The 13,420-nt window shown below is 39.4% G+C and overlaps 1 protein-coding gene across 4 annotated transcripts in view; it reads right to left on the reverse strand.

Annotated features, from left to right (window-relative positions):
* LOC126457496 (conserved oligomeric Golgi complex subunit 4) overlaps nt 1-13,420 on the reverse strand; it is a 123,608-nt gene that overhangs the window by 81,227 nt on the left and 28,961 nt on the right. For all 4 annotated transcript variants that reach the window (XM_050093801.1, XM_050093802.1, XM_050093800.1 and 1 more), the window contains 3 exons: nt 8,892-9,069; nt 8,589-8,785; nt 7,325-7,481 (listed from right to left, as the gene is read on the reverse strand). In XM_050093801.1, the coding sequence (XP_049949758.1) occupies nt 7,325-7,481; nt 8,589-8,785; nt 8,892-9,069 (532 nt within the window). The remainder of the gene's footprint in view (nt 1-7,324; nt 7,482-8,588; nt 8,786-8,891; nt 9,070-13,420) is intronic.

Below are 13,420 nucleotides of genomic sequence, written 5' to 3' on the forward strand. Positions count from 1 at the left end.
AGAGATGAATACACTAAGCAGATTCAGAAGGATGTAGGTTGCAGTAGGTACTGGGAGATGAAGAAGCTTGCACAGGATAGAGTAGCATGGAGAGCTGCATCAAACCAGTCTCAGGACTGAAGACCACAACAACAACAGATTACCAGATATGTGATTGGCTCAAAGACTTCTTAAGTAATAGAACCTAGTATGTTGTCCTTGACAGCGAGTGTTCATCAGAGAAAAGGGTATCATCTGGAGTGACCTAGGGAATTGCAGTAGGACCACTCTTACTTTGTACATACATAAATGATTTGATGGACAGGGTGAGCTGCAATCTGCAGCTGCTTGCTGATGATGCTGTGGTATACAGGAAGGTACCATTGCTGAGTGACTGTGGAAGGATACATGACGACTTAGACAGAATTTCTAGTTGGTGTGATAAGCAGCTAGATCTAGATGTAGAAAAATGTAAGTTGATGTGCATGAATTGGAAAAATAAAACGATAATGTTTGAATACAACATTATTGATGTACTGCTTGATGCAGCTGTGTCGATTAAATATCTAGGTACAGCATTGCCGAGTGACCAAAATGGAACAGGCATATAAGGACAGTAGTACAGAAGGCAAATGGTCAACTTCTGTTTATTGGAGGAATTTTGGGAAACTGTAGCTCATCTATAAAGGAGACAGTCTACAGGCCACTAGTGCAACCCACTCTTGAGGGCTGCTTGAGATTATGGGGTCCCACTAGGTCAGAATAAAGGAAGATACTGAAACAATTCAAAGGCATGTTTCTATATTTGTAATCAACATGCAAGTATTACACAATGCTTCGTGAACTCAATGTGAATACTCGAAGAGAAGATGATGTTTTCTTTGTGTGGTACTACTGAAAAAATTTAGAGTACTGGCCTTTGAGGCTGACTGCAGAACAATTCTATTGCCGCCAAAGTATATTTAGCGTAAGGAACAGGGTTTGTATGGAGGCATTTAGACCGTTGTTTTTCCCTTACTCCATTTGTGAGATGAGCAGGAAAGGAAATGGCTATTAGTAATACAAGGACCCTTCACAGTGCATTGTGCGGTGGCTTGCAGATTGTATATGTAGACTTCTCCATTTTGTGATGAGTATGCTGTGGACACTTCCATCTTCTAAGATGACAAGGTGCATATGTCCGTGGTTTGGCAAATACTCAGGCACCCTGTCACATCTTGACTGGTCTGCTAAGCCACTAGAACTTAATGAGACAGAAAATGTTGGAGACTATTCAGAATAGTGGGCGAAATGCAGCAATCAACATAGTTGCAATCTGGCACTCTATGGGATCTAATCGTCAGTAAGTGGCTTCATCTGGATATGGTTTACCTGAAGAAACTTGTGGACACTCTTCCTCACCAAACTGAGGTCATTATTATCAAGGCTGGAAGCAAAGTTGCATAGTATTAGTGTGATGTGTTCAGACGGACAAACTTTTTTGTCTGGTGTGTTATTTCACAACTAGCGGTGGTACCAACACCTTTCACTGAAATTAGTACAATTACAAAAATTCTAAAAAATAAAAGTTGTCGCAGGGTTGATGGAATTTCAAACAAAATTCTGAAATGTTGTTCCAACTTAATAAGTAATATCCTTAGTGATATAAGCAATGTGTATCTGGCATAGGGAATTTTTCTAATCTGATTATAATATGCAATTATTAAAACACTTCATAAGAAAGGTGACCAGACAGACTTAAACAGTTATCATCCAATTTCCTTACTGACATCTTTTTCCAAAATATTCGAAAAAGTAATGTACTCACGAGTAGTCACACAAGTAAGTGGAAACAATTTACTTAGCATTTCACAATTTGAATTCCAGATAGGTTGCTAGACTGAGAATGCTATTATACCTTCATTCACCAAACAGCAGAGGATTTAAATAATAATATATCACTAGTTGACATTTTTTGTGATCTCTCTGTGGCCTTTGAACGTGTAAACTGTAGAGCAGGAACTCTTGGTTTTACGAGTAGGTAGTTTTTGTCATAATTGGCAAACAGAAAGCAAAAGGTTGTGATGAATAACTCAGACAATGTTGGAAAGGTAGACTGGGGTAAAATCACAATGGGAGTCCAACAGGGTTCAATTCTGAGTTCACTTATATTCCTTATACATGTGAATGACCTTTCACTTAACATTTAACAAGCAAAATTGGTACTTTTTGCACACAATACTAGTGTTATAATAAATACCATGAGAGAGAAGGCAGCATAAGAGTTAGTAAATGATATTTCAAAAGACTTATTAGGTATTAAAAATGGACTCTCCCTAAATCCTGAGAAAACACTATACAAACAGTTCTGTACATCAAACAGAACCATACCAACAACTGTTGTATCACATGAGCAGGAGCCAGTAAGTAGAGTAGATTCTTGGGTATACATGCTGATGAAAACTTAAATTGGACAAAGTGTATCACTGAGCTTTGCAAGCAATCAAGTTCAGCCACTTTTGCTCTTTGTCAATTGCTAATCTTGGAAACAAATATATCAGTCTCCTGACATATTTTGCATATTTCCACACAACAATGTCATACGGAATAATTTTTTGGGGTAACTCATCACTTACAAGAAAGTATTTAGAGCACAAAAGCAAGAAGCAAGAATAATGTGTGGTGTTCACCCATGGACGTCATGTAGGCACCTTGTCAAGGAGCTAGGCGTTTTAACTGTGCTGTCACAATACGTATGAATTTCATCATAAATACTCTATCACAGTTTGAAAAGAACAGTGATGTACATACCTACAACACTAATCATAAAATGAGCTTTATTAGCCACTGTTAAAGCTATCTGTTGCTCAGCGAGGAGCTCAGTATGCAGAAATAAAAATTTTTGATCATTTGCCTGATAACATATCTGACACAGAGGAAAGCAAGTTTTAAACCTCAAGCGGACGCGTCTGTCCATAAAATGCGTCAATCACAAATAACATTGCTTACTACCATTCCACTGTTGTTTTACACTTGCAAGCTGTGCCTATTCCTTCATTATTGCTTCAGCTGACACAGTAGTAAGTTGTGCTGTCAGACGTCTAAGTGAGCAGCAGTAAAACAAAATAAAATAAAATTAACAGCAAGTTAGGTGAGAAAAAATTTATGATCTGCGCAAGAAAATGACCCCAATACCAAGCTAGCAGCACAGTCCCACACTGAGACCGTTAGCTACGAGATAATTAGTAATCAAATAAGCAGTTGGCAGGGATACATGTTTACCTTGGTAACATAAAGACAGCTCTTTACATGTGTACAAAGTGCACCGTGCGCCTGCTCATTTTACGAAAAATGGTACGTCTGTTAGAGGGTTAAATCTAATTTAAAACTATTTCTTCTGGACAACTGCTTCTATTCCACTGAAGAATTGCTACTAAAAACTGACAGCCAGTAAAAAAGACAGGTGTTTTTAAGTGTAATTGTATGACCAGTAATAAAATGATAATTTGTTCATTAATGTTAGCACTAATCATGTACACATATTCTGTAAATTGGCTTGTTCCACATCATTTTGATAAAAGAATTGTTCAAACAATCTATGGGACATGTAACTAACAAAGACAAAAATAGATTAAGAATGCATGCAACAATTTACAATGTCTGTAGAAACTTCATGGAAGTGATCATTACTTTTTTATATGATCAGAGAAAAAAACATTAATAATAATAAAAAAATTACACGAATGTATGAGATGTTTACACAGTTTGTAGATGATAAAGAAAAGAATATATAGGATGATCTAGGAGGGAATGGAATATATTTAGGAAGATATTCCTGGAAATAGCAAGTAGATTCTAATAATCACCTGAAGTGATTTAGAAATACTAATGAGAACTAAGCTAGAATTTGAACCTCATTCTTTTCAAACATGAACCCTATGTCTCAGTCATTATGTCACTGTAGTCAGGGGAGTACAGGAACACTTCTGCAAGTGATTCTTGCTCTCTTCAACAATATATTTGATTTCTGATTTAGCAATGGAAAGTGTCCAGGTTTGCAGGGAGACATCTGCAGTGCTACCTACCTGCACCTGATTTCGATGCATTTGTGAAATTCAAACATATCTCACTGACTATAAATGCCCAGTTAAATGTCACTGAGAATCCAGCTGGGCAATTGTATTTCTTAATAAATGAAAGGTCCATTCAACTTGTTAATATATTCTTTATTTAAGTCCATAATAAGTTTTGGCTTTGACACAGTATTTGATGGCTGAAACTGATTGTGAATTTAAATAAAGACTGTATCAACAACTGGAGTGGCCTTTCACTAACTGAGTATATAGCTGCAGAATAACAGCAATCTCTAAACATGGAGAAACTAATAATTCTCTTTGTCCTACTGCTATCTTCATCGGATATATCTATGAACAGAAGTTGTCACTGGAGAGTACATAGATGGCTACAAAGTATTTGTGTGAGAGTCAGAGAGCGGGAAGAGGTACTGAGCCGAGAGGACACCTTTACAGATTGCACAAAGACATAGGTCATCGTTAAGTAAGCAACTATGTCCTGATAAAGAAAGGGACAGGTGTAAGAAGGATACTGAGACTGTTACAGTGCTAAAGTTTCCCATCAGATAAAGTGCATTGGGAGTTCTTGATCAGTTCTGTGATAGTCTTTCTGTTAAGTAGTTGATGAAATGACAGATACACGATATAGACCAAAATTCTGTATAGTCTGTGATTAGAGAAACTGTTGTAGATTGATAACAGCCCCTTTGTAGTAAGGGTACTGTTGGTGTGGCAAATATGGACTGCTTGATGGTGATCCATTTGGAGTAGCCAAATTCAAGTTGCAATGCTCCACTTGATACCCAGCCTACTAGCCTTGGAAATGGAAGGTAGGTTAGAATTTGAAGCCTATGAACATTGAGCACTAGCTCAATTGAATAAGCATGAGGAAGGAAGTGGTTATGTCCTTTTTTTAAAATCACACCAACATTTGCTGTAATTAATGTCCTCTCAACAACAAAGTGATAGATGTAACACTGTCTTACAGAAACAAAGAGGAGGATTTGGTTGTGCACTTATCAAAGGAACCTTACCAGTACTGGTATGAAGTGCTTCAGAAAAATAATAATTGTAAATGTGGTATTCGTATGGATTTCTATTACCTACACTGGCACTTTTACATTAATCATTTTGAGAGTATTCTCCGATGTAAACATTGGAGGCTGCTTTTCAATAAATTTTTTCTATCAAACTGGCAATTCTTGAATGAAACAGCATAACTGGCTCATGCAATTAGTAGTAACATTCATTTCAAGATTTATAAAAATCTGGGCCACTTTTTCACATAGTCACATTTTCTGACAACCTAAGTATTGCATTCAGTCTGGGATGTAAGGTCTCACACTGAGACAGATGAATCCAATCTATGTTTCAACAACTGGGTGAGTTTTAGGCAAGAACAAGAACTGAACTTTTTTTGTAGTTCATCATTGGCTACCTCTCTGATACTTTGCCACATTTAGCCTTTCAATTTCCCACTATTTTTGCAGTTCTAATCATAAATGCATTAGGTTAGACTAAAACAACACTAAAACTTAATAACTTATGCAATACTGCCACTATTGCATTTTCATGAGGACATTTTAAATTTACAATCACAGTCTCCAATGAAACTGTCCAATTACACAGATGTTCAACAGGTTTGGGATATTGAGCAATTTGTCATACAGCTTTCTGAATATAAAAAGAAGGTAAGCTGTACCAGCTGTTCTCCCACCATCATGTAATTCAAACTCATTTTCACACATCTTGTAACTTGTTACCTACTAAGCAACTTTTATTCCATATGGAACCATTGTGCACAATGACTAAAGGGAGGGCAGGAACATGGCAATGAGTTGCAATACCATTAGTTTTTTATTATTATTGTATATCCAAATTTCCGCTATAAAAAGCCATCTTCAATGCATTTGAGTGAGTTACAATCCAACAAATTCACAGTAGTACATGCCATCATAAGACTTTAGAGGTATATAGGCAGAAGGAAACAACCTATTACAACATTTTATTCAGGAGAAACGTCATTGGAAGGACAAACTGCCTGCATTCTCTTCAGATGCAATTGTGACTGGGCACCAGTGGTGCACAGAATCAAATGGAAGTTTTTAAAAAATAAATTGAAAAATAATTGTTTTGATTTCACAAAAATTTGAAGGAACACACAATCCACCTAAGCAGAGTCTCAAATGCCCTAATACGAGTAATACAAATAAACTATGTCTGATGTTGAAGATTCAACTTACTAATGACTATTTTGTCTTACATCCATTTAATTCCTAAGTAGACGACTCACTAAGAAGTTGACTGGATGTTAAAGAAGTTTTTCCTTGTGGCCCAGAAAGTTAAGCCACCAGTTCCATTCTCTGAAATGCAAAACAATCCACTGCTGCATCTAATGGTTGGTACTCATACACGCATAGAGCTTAGAGTAAGAGAGATCTAGTAGCACTACGCAAACCCACCGAAGACTTAAAATACAAAGACATTTCGCATACTTGTTTTGAGGTCAAAGTAATCACAACAAAGAATGCTTCAGATTATTTAGTTCCCCAAAGCATAAGTCACAGTTCTTCACATTAAAATTTCAGCTATCTGGAATGAGTTCACTTTTACTTACAATGTCCATTTGTCTGTCTTTTTTCTCAGGAATGGTTAGAGGCATCATTTTGAAATTTATGTCAAATACTAAAGTCTACAGTTCCTTGGTGATGTAAAAGCTTTAAGCTTCTATGTCAGTTGAGTCAAAAGATATGGCCATTCATGTCTCTATTCTGACACTCTTAAACTCATTCATTACAACCAATAGAGCACTCCCAGTTGACACAGATCATGAAATTTTGCAAGAAACAATATTTCTCAGTACAAGTAACGGAAAAAATCCAAAAATTTGTTAATTTGTAATTATATTACATACAAACAATTTTTTGCCATTTGTTGTCCATCTGTTAAAACTCCTTTTCCCCTGGAATGGATAAACGTATCAAGATGAATTTATGCCAAATACCAAGTTCTATTATCCCTTGTCAGTGCAAAAAATAAAGCTTCTAAGTCAGTGCAATCAAAAGATATACTATTTATGTCACATGTTTTGATATTAACTCATCAGAACTTATAGATGATCTACCTATATACATAACTGAGTTTGTATGGAACCCTCAGAGTGCAATTTATACTAGCACTTGTCTGGTCTTTTATTTAGTATATTTTTTTCTCATTTGTAGCTATTTAAAGTTTCTTAATAACTCATGTTAAGAGGTGGAATACAATCTGTTTACATTTTTATGGTTACTCACCATAATATGTTTCCACCAAAGGTTGGTGAATTTCAATAACACGTGCTATGCCTTCAAATAAAAGAGTCAAAGTGTCTGCATATATAACATTAGCTCTCTTGTCAGATACTGCCGTTTCAAGAGCTGCTCTTAAATTCTTCTGTGCTGTCTCCTGCAACTGAAGAATAAAAGAGCTTTCAGTAATGAAACCACCCAAGAGCACATATGAATAATCACTCTTAAAAACTCTACACAATGTTGCAGAACATATCACATTCATTCTAAATATATAAACACTACATCTTCAAATATCTCCCCCCCCCCCCCCCCCCACCCTCTCTCTTTCTCACTGGAAATAACCAGGTTGTCACTCATTTCCAGCACATTCAGTTTCAAAACAAGGCCAACACTATTCACAAGAAGAAATTCTCCTTTCTCATACAACTTCATGTTTTCCTAACAGATGGGATGGTAAAGAGCATTGGAATTTTTATACAAACAAGCAGTGCCTGTGGAGCTATAATCTTCTTTAAGGAACCATCATCACACCTACACAACAAAAGAATACTCTCAAACAACTCCATCACATTAATCAAAAAACAAGGTTAAAAATGGGAAGTTAAAATACAATAAAAGCACTTTCAAACATAGTCCTTAATTTATATCTAAAAACAAAGATGATGTGACTTACCAAACGAAAGCGCTGGCAGGTCGATAGACACACAAACAAACACAAACATACACACAAAATTCAAGCTTTCGCAACCAACGGTTGCTACATCAGGAAAGAGGGAAGGAGAGGGAAAGACGAAAGGATGTGGGTTTTAAGGGAGAGGGTAAGGAGTCATTCCAGTCCCAGGCGGAAAGACTTACCTTAGGGGGAGAAAAGGACAGGTCTGCTTGTGTCTGTGTATGTGCGGATGGATAAGTGTGTGTGTGCGCGAGTGTATACCTGTCCTTTTCTCCCCCTAAGGTAAGTCTTTCCGCCCGGGACTGGAATGACTCCTTACCCTCTCCCTTAAAACCCACATCCTTTCGTCTTTCCCTCTCCTTCCCTCTTTCCTGACGAAGCAACCGTTGGTTGCGAAAGCTTGAATTTTGTGTGTATGTTTGTGTGTCTATCGACCTGCCAGCACTTTCATTTGGTAAGTCACATCATCTTTGTTTTTAGATATATTTTTCCCATGTGGAATGTTTCTCTCTATTATATTCACATCATATTCCTTAATTTGATATATGAGACATCCCACCAAAATATATTCAAGAAAGAACATACATGACCTACCTTTGAACACAAGTAAAGTGAAAATTTCCCTAATCCCTCTTCATGCATTCCCAGTAATGGAAATATCTTGAAAAATCTTTCAACAGATGCTAAATCTTCTGATCTTACCGATTCATCAAATTTTTGGGTTACAATTACTCTCAATTTAGAGGCTGCTTCTTGCAGTAATTTGAAAGAATTTGTGACATTGGTGCAATCTGTTGAAATGGAATACACACAACATTAGGTCTCAAATTTTTTGGCAGAATGATAAGCTAAATTAAAACAAAATTGTCAAAAATTCACAGGAACTGGGGACTCAACCTTCAGCAACATCATCAGCTGTTTGCTGCACCAAAGTTTCATCCATGGAAAGAAATCTGTGTATATGAGCTGCAGCCTTTTCATAGTCTTCATTGTGAAGAGCTGCTTGCACACCATTGCTACATAATTGCAGGTCCAACAAATCATGCACCCTTTGCTGGCACTCTGATGCCCGGCTCTAAAAGTAAAACAGTAATAAAAACAGAAACATTCAATAGAAGAGCGAATATCCTCAACCTGCAAAACACACTTATTTGTAGAACTACAAAGTAAAAAATGGACTCAACAATTTTTGGAATGTTTAATGTGTTCTAGTTACTGCTTAGTTAGAAGACATATGAGCAATATATCAAACTGACAAATACAATAGAGAAAAAACTGATTTAGAGGAAACTGTACATTTAAGTCATAACCTCTATGGAAAATTCAGGATGGAATAATGACAGTATTGTGAAAAGGATATACTGCTTCTCACCATATAGCAGAGACGCTGAGACACAGATAGGCAAAGATGTCAAACAAATAAGCTTTCAGCCAGAAAGGCCTTCATCGGAATTAGACAAAACACACACACACACACACACACACACACACACACACACACACACACACACGACCACAGTCTCTGGCTGCCAAGGCCAGACTGCAAGCAGCAGTGCACAATGGAAGAAGCAGTCTGGGTGGTGGGGGTAAGGAGAAAGCTGGGGGTAAGGAGAAAACTGGAGGTAAGGAGCAAGCTGGGGCAGGGAGGGGGAGAGATATTAGGGTAGGGGTGGGGGACAGTAAAGTGCTGCTTGTGGGAGCATTGCTCTACACCCACCTACCCCCTTCTGTTCCCACTTCAGAACTACATAGATCTTTATTCCACCAATGCACCCACAGTCTTTTTACTTCCCTCCTTTTCCATCCCCCACCCACCCACCAGACTGCAACCTAGCTGCCCTACCCTCTACCCATCTTGTCCCTGCATCTTGGTCTACTATAGGGATATGAGCCATGAGGCAAGGGGTTGGGAGCAAGTGTTGTGCAGGGACAAACAAGGATATTGTGTAGGCTTGGTGGGTGGTGGAATACCACTGCAGGAATTCCTCATTTGAGGGCATGACGAGTGGTAGGTGAAACCCATGCAGTTGCTCCAGTTCTCGGTGGTAAAGTCACATCTGACGCAGAAAGAAATGAACCTTTCACAGTATGTTTTCAGACCTCTGTGGAGGTGAAATGAGCAGGAGAATGTAAACATCATTTCTGAATAGCTGAAGCCCAATTAACTGTACAGTCTTACTTGGACATTACAAAAAGCAGGGTAGAGTTGGGGGATTGTAAAGTGCTGCTTGTGGGAGCATTTCCTACACCCACCTACCCCCTTCCCTGTTTCCACTTCAGCACTACACAGATATCTATTCCACAAACACACCTAGAGTCTCTTTACTTCCCTCCTATACCCCCCCCCCCTCCCTCCCCACCTTCAGACTTCGACCTAGCTGCCCTATCCTCTTCCCACCTCATCCCTGCATGCTCCTGCAGCTAGGTCTATTACAGGGATACGAGCCATGATGCACAGGGTTGGGAGAAAGTGTTGTGTAGATATGAGGATATAACAACTTGATCCACCACCACTACTACCCCACAATCATTCCTTCCAAGCCTTCCAAGAATTCCTCACATCCAGCATTGGTTCACAACTATTCCTCAGGTCCTTATAACATGACCCTAACCTGTCCTCTGCAGAACTCCATGCTCTACATCTCGCAAAAGCTGATGACTCCATCATTATCCCCCCAGCAGACAAAGGATCTACCATTGTGGTACTTGACCGACAGGAATATGTTAGTGAAGGTCTACGCTGTCTGAGACCTCTACATGCAGCATCTGCCATCGAGATCCCATCCCTGTCATTCAAACTGACCTGTAGTCTGCCTTACAAACCTTGGGCCCCTTACAAAGACTTACACCTCAATTCAGGGAACTTCTTATCCCACCCAAACCAGACACCCATACCTTTTATCTTCTTCCTAAGATCCAAAAAGCCAATCATCCTCACCATCCAAGAGTTCCTGGCTTCAAGATACCAACCATTTCCTAGATCATCTGAAATCCATGCCCATTCCACTCCCACCACACACTTTGCTAGTCACCGCTGATACCATTCCCTCTGTACCAGCACCCCCCACATACATGGTTTGTCTGCTGCTGAACATTTCCTCAGTCAACCCTCACCTGGTTCCAAACCTATGACATCCTTTTTGCTCACATACAAACAGATCAGGGTACAGCCATGGGAACCAGGATGGCTCCTTCCTATGCCAAACTTCTCATGGGGCACTTGGAAGGGGGGCTTTTCTGGGATCCATAAGCCTTCAGCCCCTGGTTTGGTTTAGATACATTAATGACATCTTTGCTGTATGGACTCATGGTGAGGCTGACCTGTTAAATAAAATTTCTGGAACCTCTAAATAACTTCTCCCAATTAAATTTCACATGGTCCTATTCTGAATCCCATGCCACTTTCCTTGATGTTGGTCTCATTCTCACCAAAGGCCAATTACTTACTTCTGTCCATATTAAATTTACTAACAAACATTTTGACAGTTGCCATCCTTTCCATGTCAAATGTCCCCCCCCCCCCCCCCCCCCCCCAATACAGCCTTGGTATTCGAGAGGCAAATATATTTGTTCTGATACAGACTCTTTACAGCAATACACCAGTTCAGAAGCAGATTTCCCAGGCTATCACATCCAATCCTGGTACTGCTGATCCCTTCAAAAAACAACTTCAGAGCACATCACTTGACACCCTGTATTATCCTGGTCTTGACTGCATTTATCAGCTACTACGACAACACCATGACTTCCTAAAATCATGCCCTGAAGTGAGATCTATTCTGTCTGAGATTTTTGTCCACCACACCTAGAACAGCTTTTCATTGTCCTCCCAATCTCCTCAATATCCTTGTCAGACCCTATGCTCCTTCTGTTCCCATCTCCCTACCCTATGGCTCCTAGCCCTCTGACCACCCTGCTGCAAGACTTGCCCTATGCACCCTCCTACCACCACCTATTCCAGCATTGTAACTGGCAAAACATACACTATCAAAGGGAGAGCCACATTTGAAATGACACATCTTACATCAGCTGTTATGTAAACACTGCTCGGCCTTTTACATCAGAATGGGTACCACCAAGTTATCAGTTATTTTGAATGGTCACACACAGAGGGTGAGTACTGGCAACACACAGTATCCTGCTGTGGAGCATGCTCTACAACATGACAGTCATTACCTCAGTGCCTGTTCCATCACACATGCCATCTGGCTTCTCCCCCCAGACAGCAGTTTCTCTGAACTTTGCAGGTGGGAACTGCTGTTTCACATGTCCTTGGTTCTTGACACACACCTGGCCTTAATTTATTATGCCTCAGTGTTTCTTCATAATAACTTATCTTTTCTTTTTTCTGCCCATTATATTACCCCTCCCCCCCCCCCCCCCCTCCCAACCCTCGTCCTCCACCAACCTTTACCACATACAGTGTTTTGTTACTAATCTCTGCCATGCGTATTACCCTATCTTCCACTTTAAACTCTTAGTCCTTCCTTCTCATCCCATCCAGTAAGTCTCCTGTGACCCGAGGTTCTGGGTGACTTTTCTGAACTGTACCCCTCTCTAATCCTTTTCCTTCACACTGTATTGACAAAAATTACTTTGCAACATAATGGTTATTTTTCTTCTGCTTCATTCCCAAACACTTTTCCTTCTTTAGTGAGGGCACATCAGGGGCAGCATGCACAAAGGTCTGCTGCTTATTTTAGACGTGTGCATGTGTGTGGGTGTGTGTGTGGGTGTGTGGGTGTGTGTGGGGGGGGGGGGGGGGGGGGGGGAAGCACGTGCATGTACGACTGTTTCCCTATCTCAGACTATCTGGATGTGAAAACATGTGTACTAACGTCTTTGCCTACCTTCCTTCTGGTTGCTAGTGAAGCCAGAGGCAACATTAAAGGAGAAACTTTACTGTTAATAGAACATCTGTCGATCAGGCTAGCTTGTCACAAGTGGTTGGAAGACTATTTGCAGCAGACATCTATGGAGAAAACTACCTTCTTGAACTTTTGGTGGTCTGAATATTTTTGTTTGCAGGTGCCACATCTGACTATGAGATTCCTCTCTGTTTTCACGATCAGAGAGCCAAATACACAGTTCATGCAAATAAATCCCCACATGAGCAATATGCATCAGCTGCCGTGGAATTGCAGAACATTAACACCAACATCTAAATCCACATAAAATTCACACTTAAGTGCTTGGAGGTGGGTTCATACAACCACTTTCAGGTTATTTTTCAAGTATTGGACTATAGCATAGCTTATGTGAAAAATGAACACCTAAATCTTCCTGTGCAAGTTCTGATTTTTTAACTTTATTATGTTGGTCATTTCTTCCAATAGAGATGTGAGTAAAAAATATTTAGCATTTGGAGGAGAAAGTTGAGAGAAGGTTGGTGATTGAAATTTCATGAAAAGTTATCACTACAACAA

This window comes from Schistocerca serialis, chromosome 2 (assembly GCF_023864345.2).
Source record: "Schistocerca serialis cubense isolate TAMUIC-IGC-003099 chromosome 2, iqSchSeri2.2, whole genome shotgun sequence".
In the NCBI taxonomy this organism is placed as follows: domain Eukaryota; kingdom Metazoa; phylum Arthropoda; class Insecta; order Orthoptera; family Acrididae; genus Schistocerca; species Schistocerca serialis.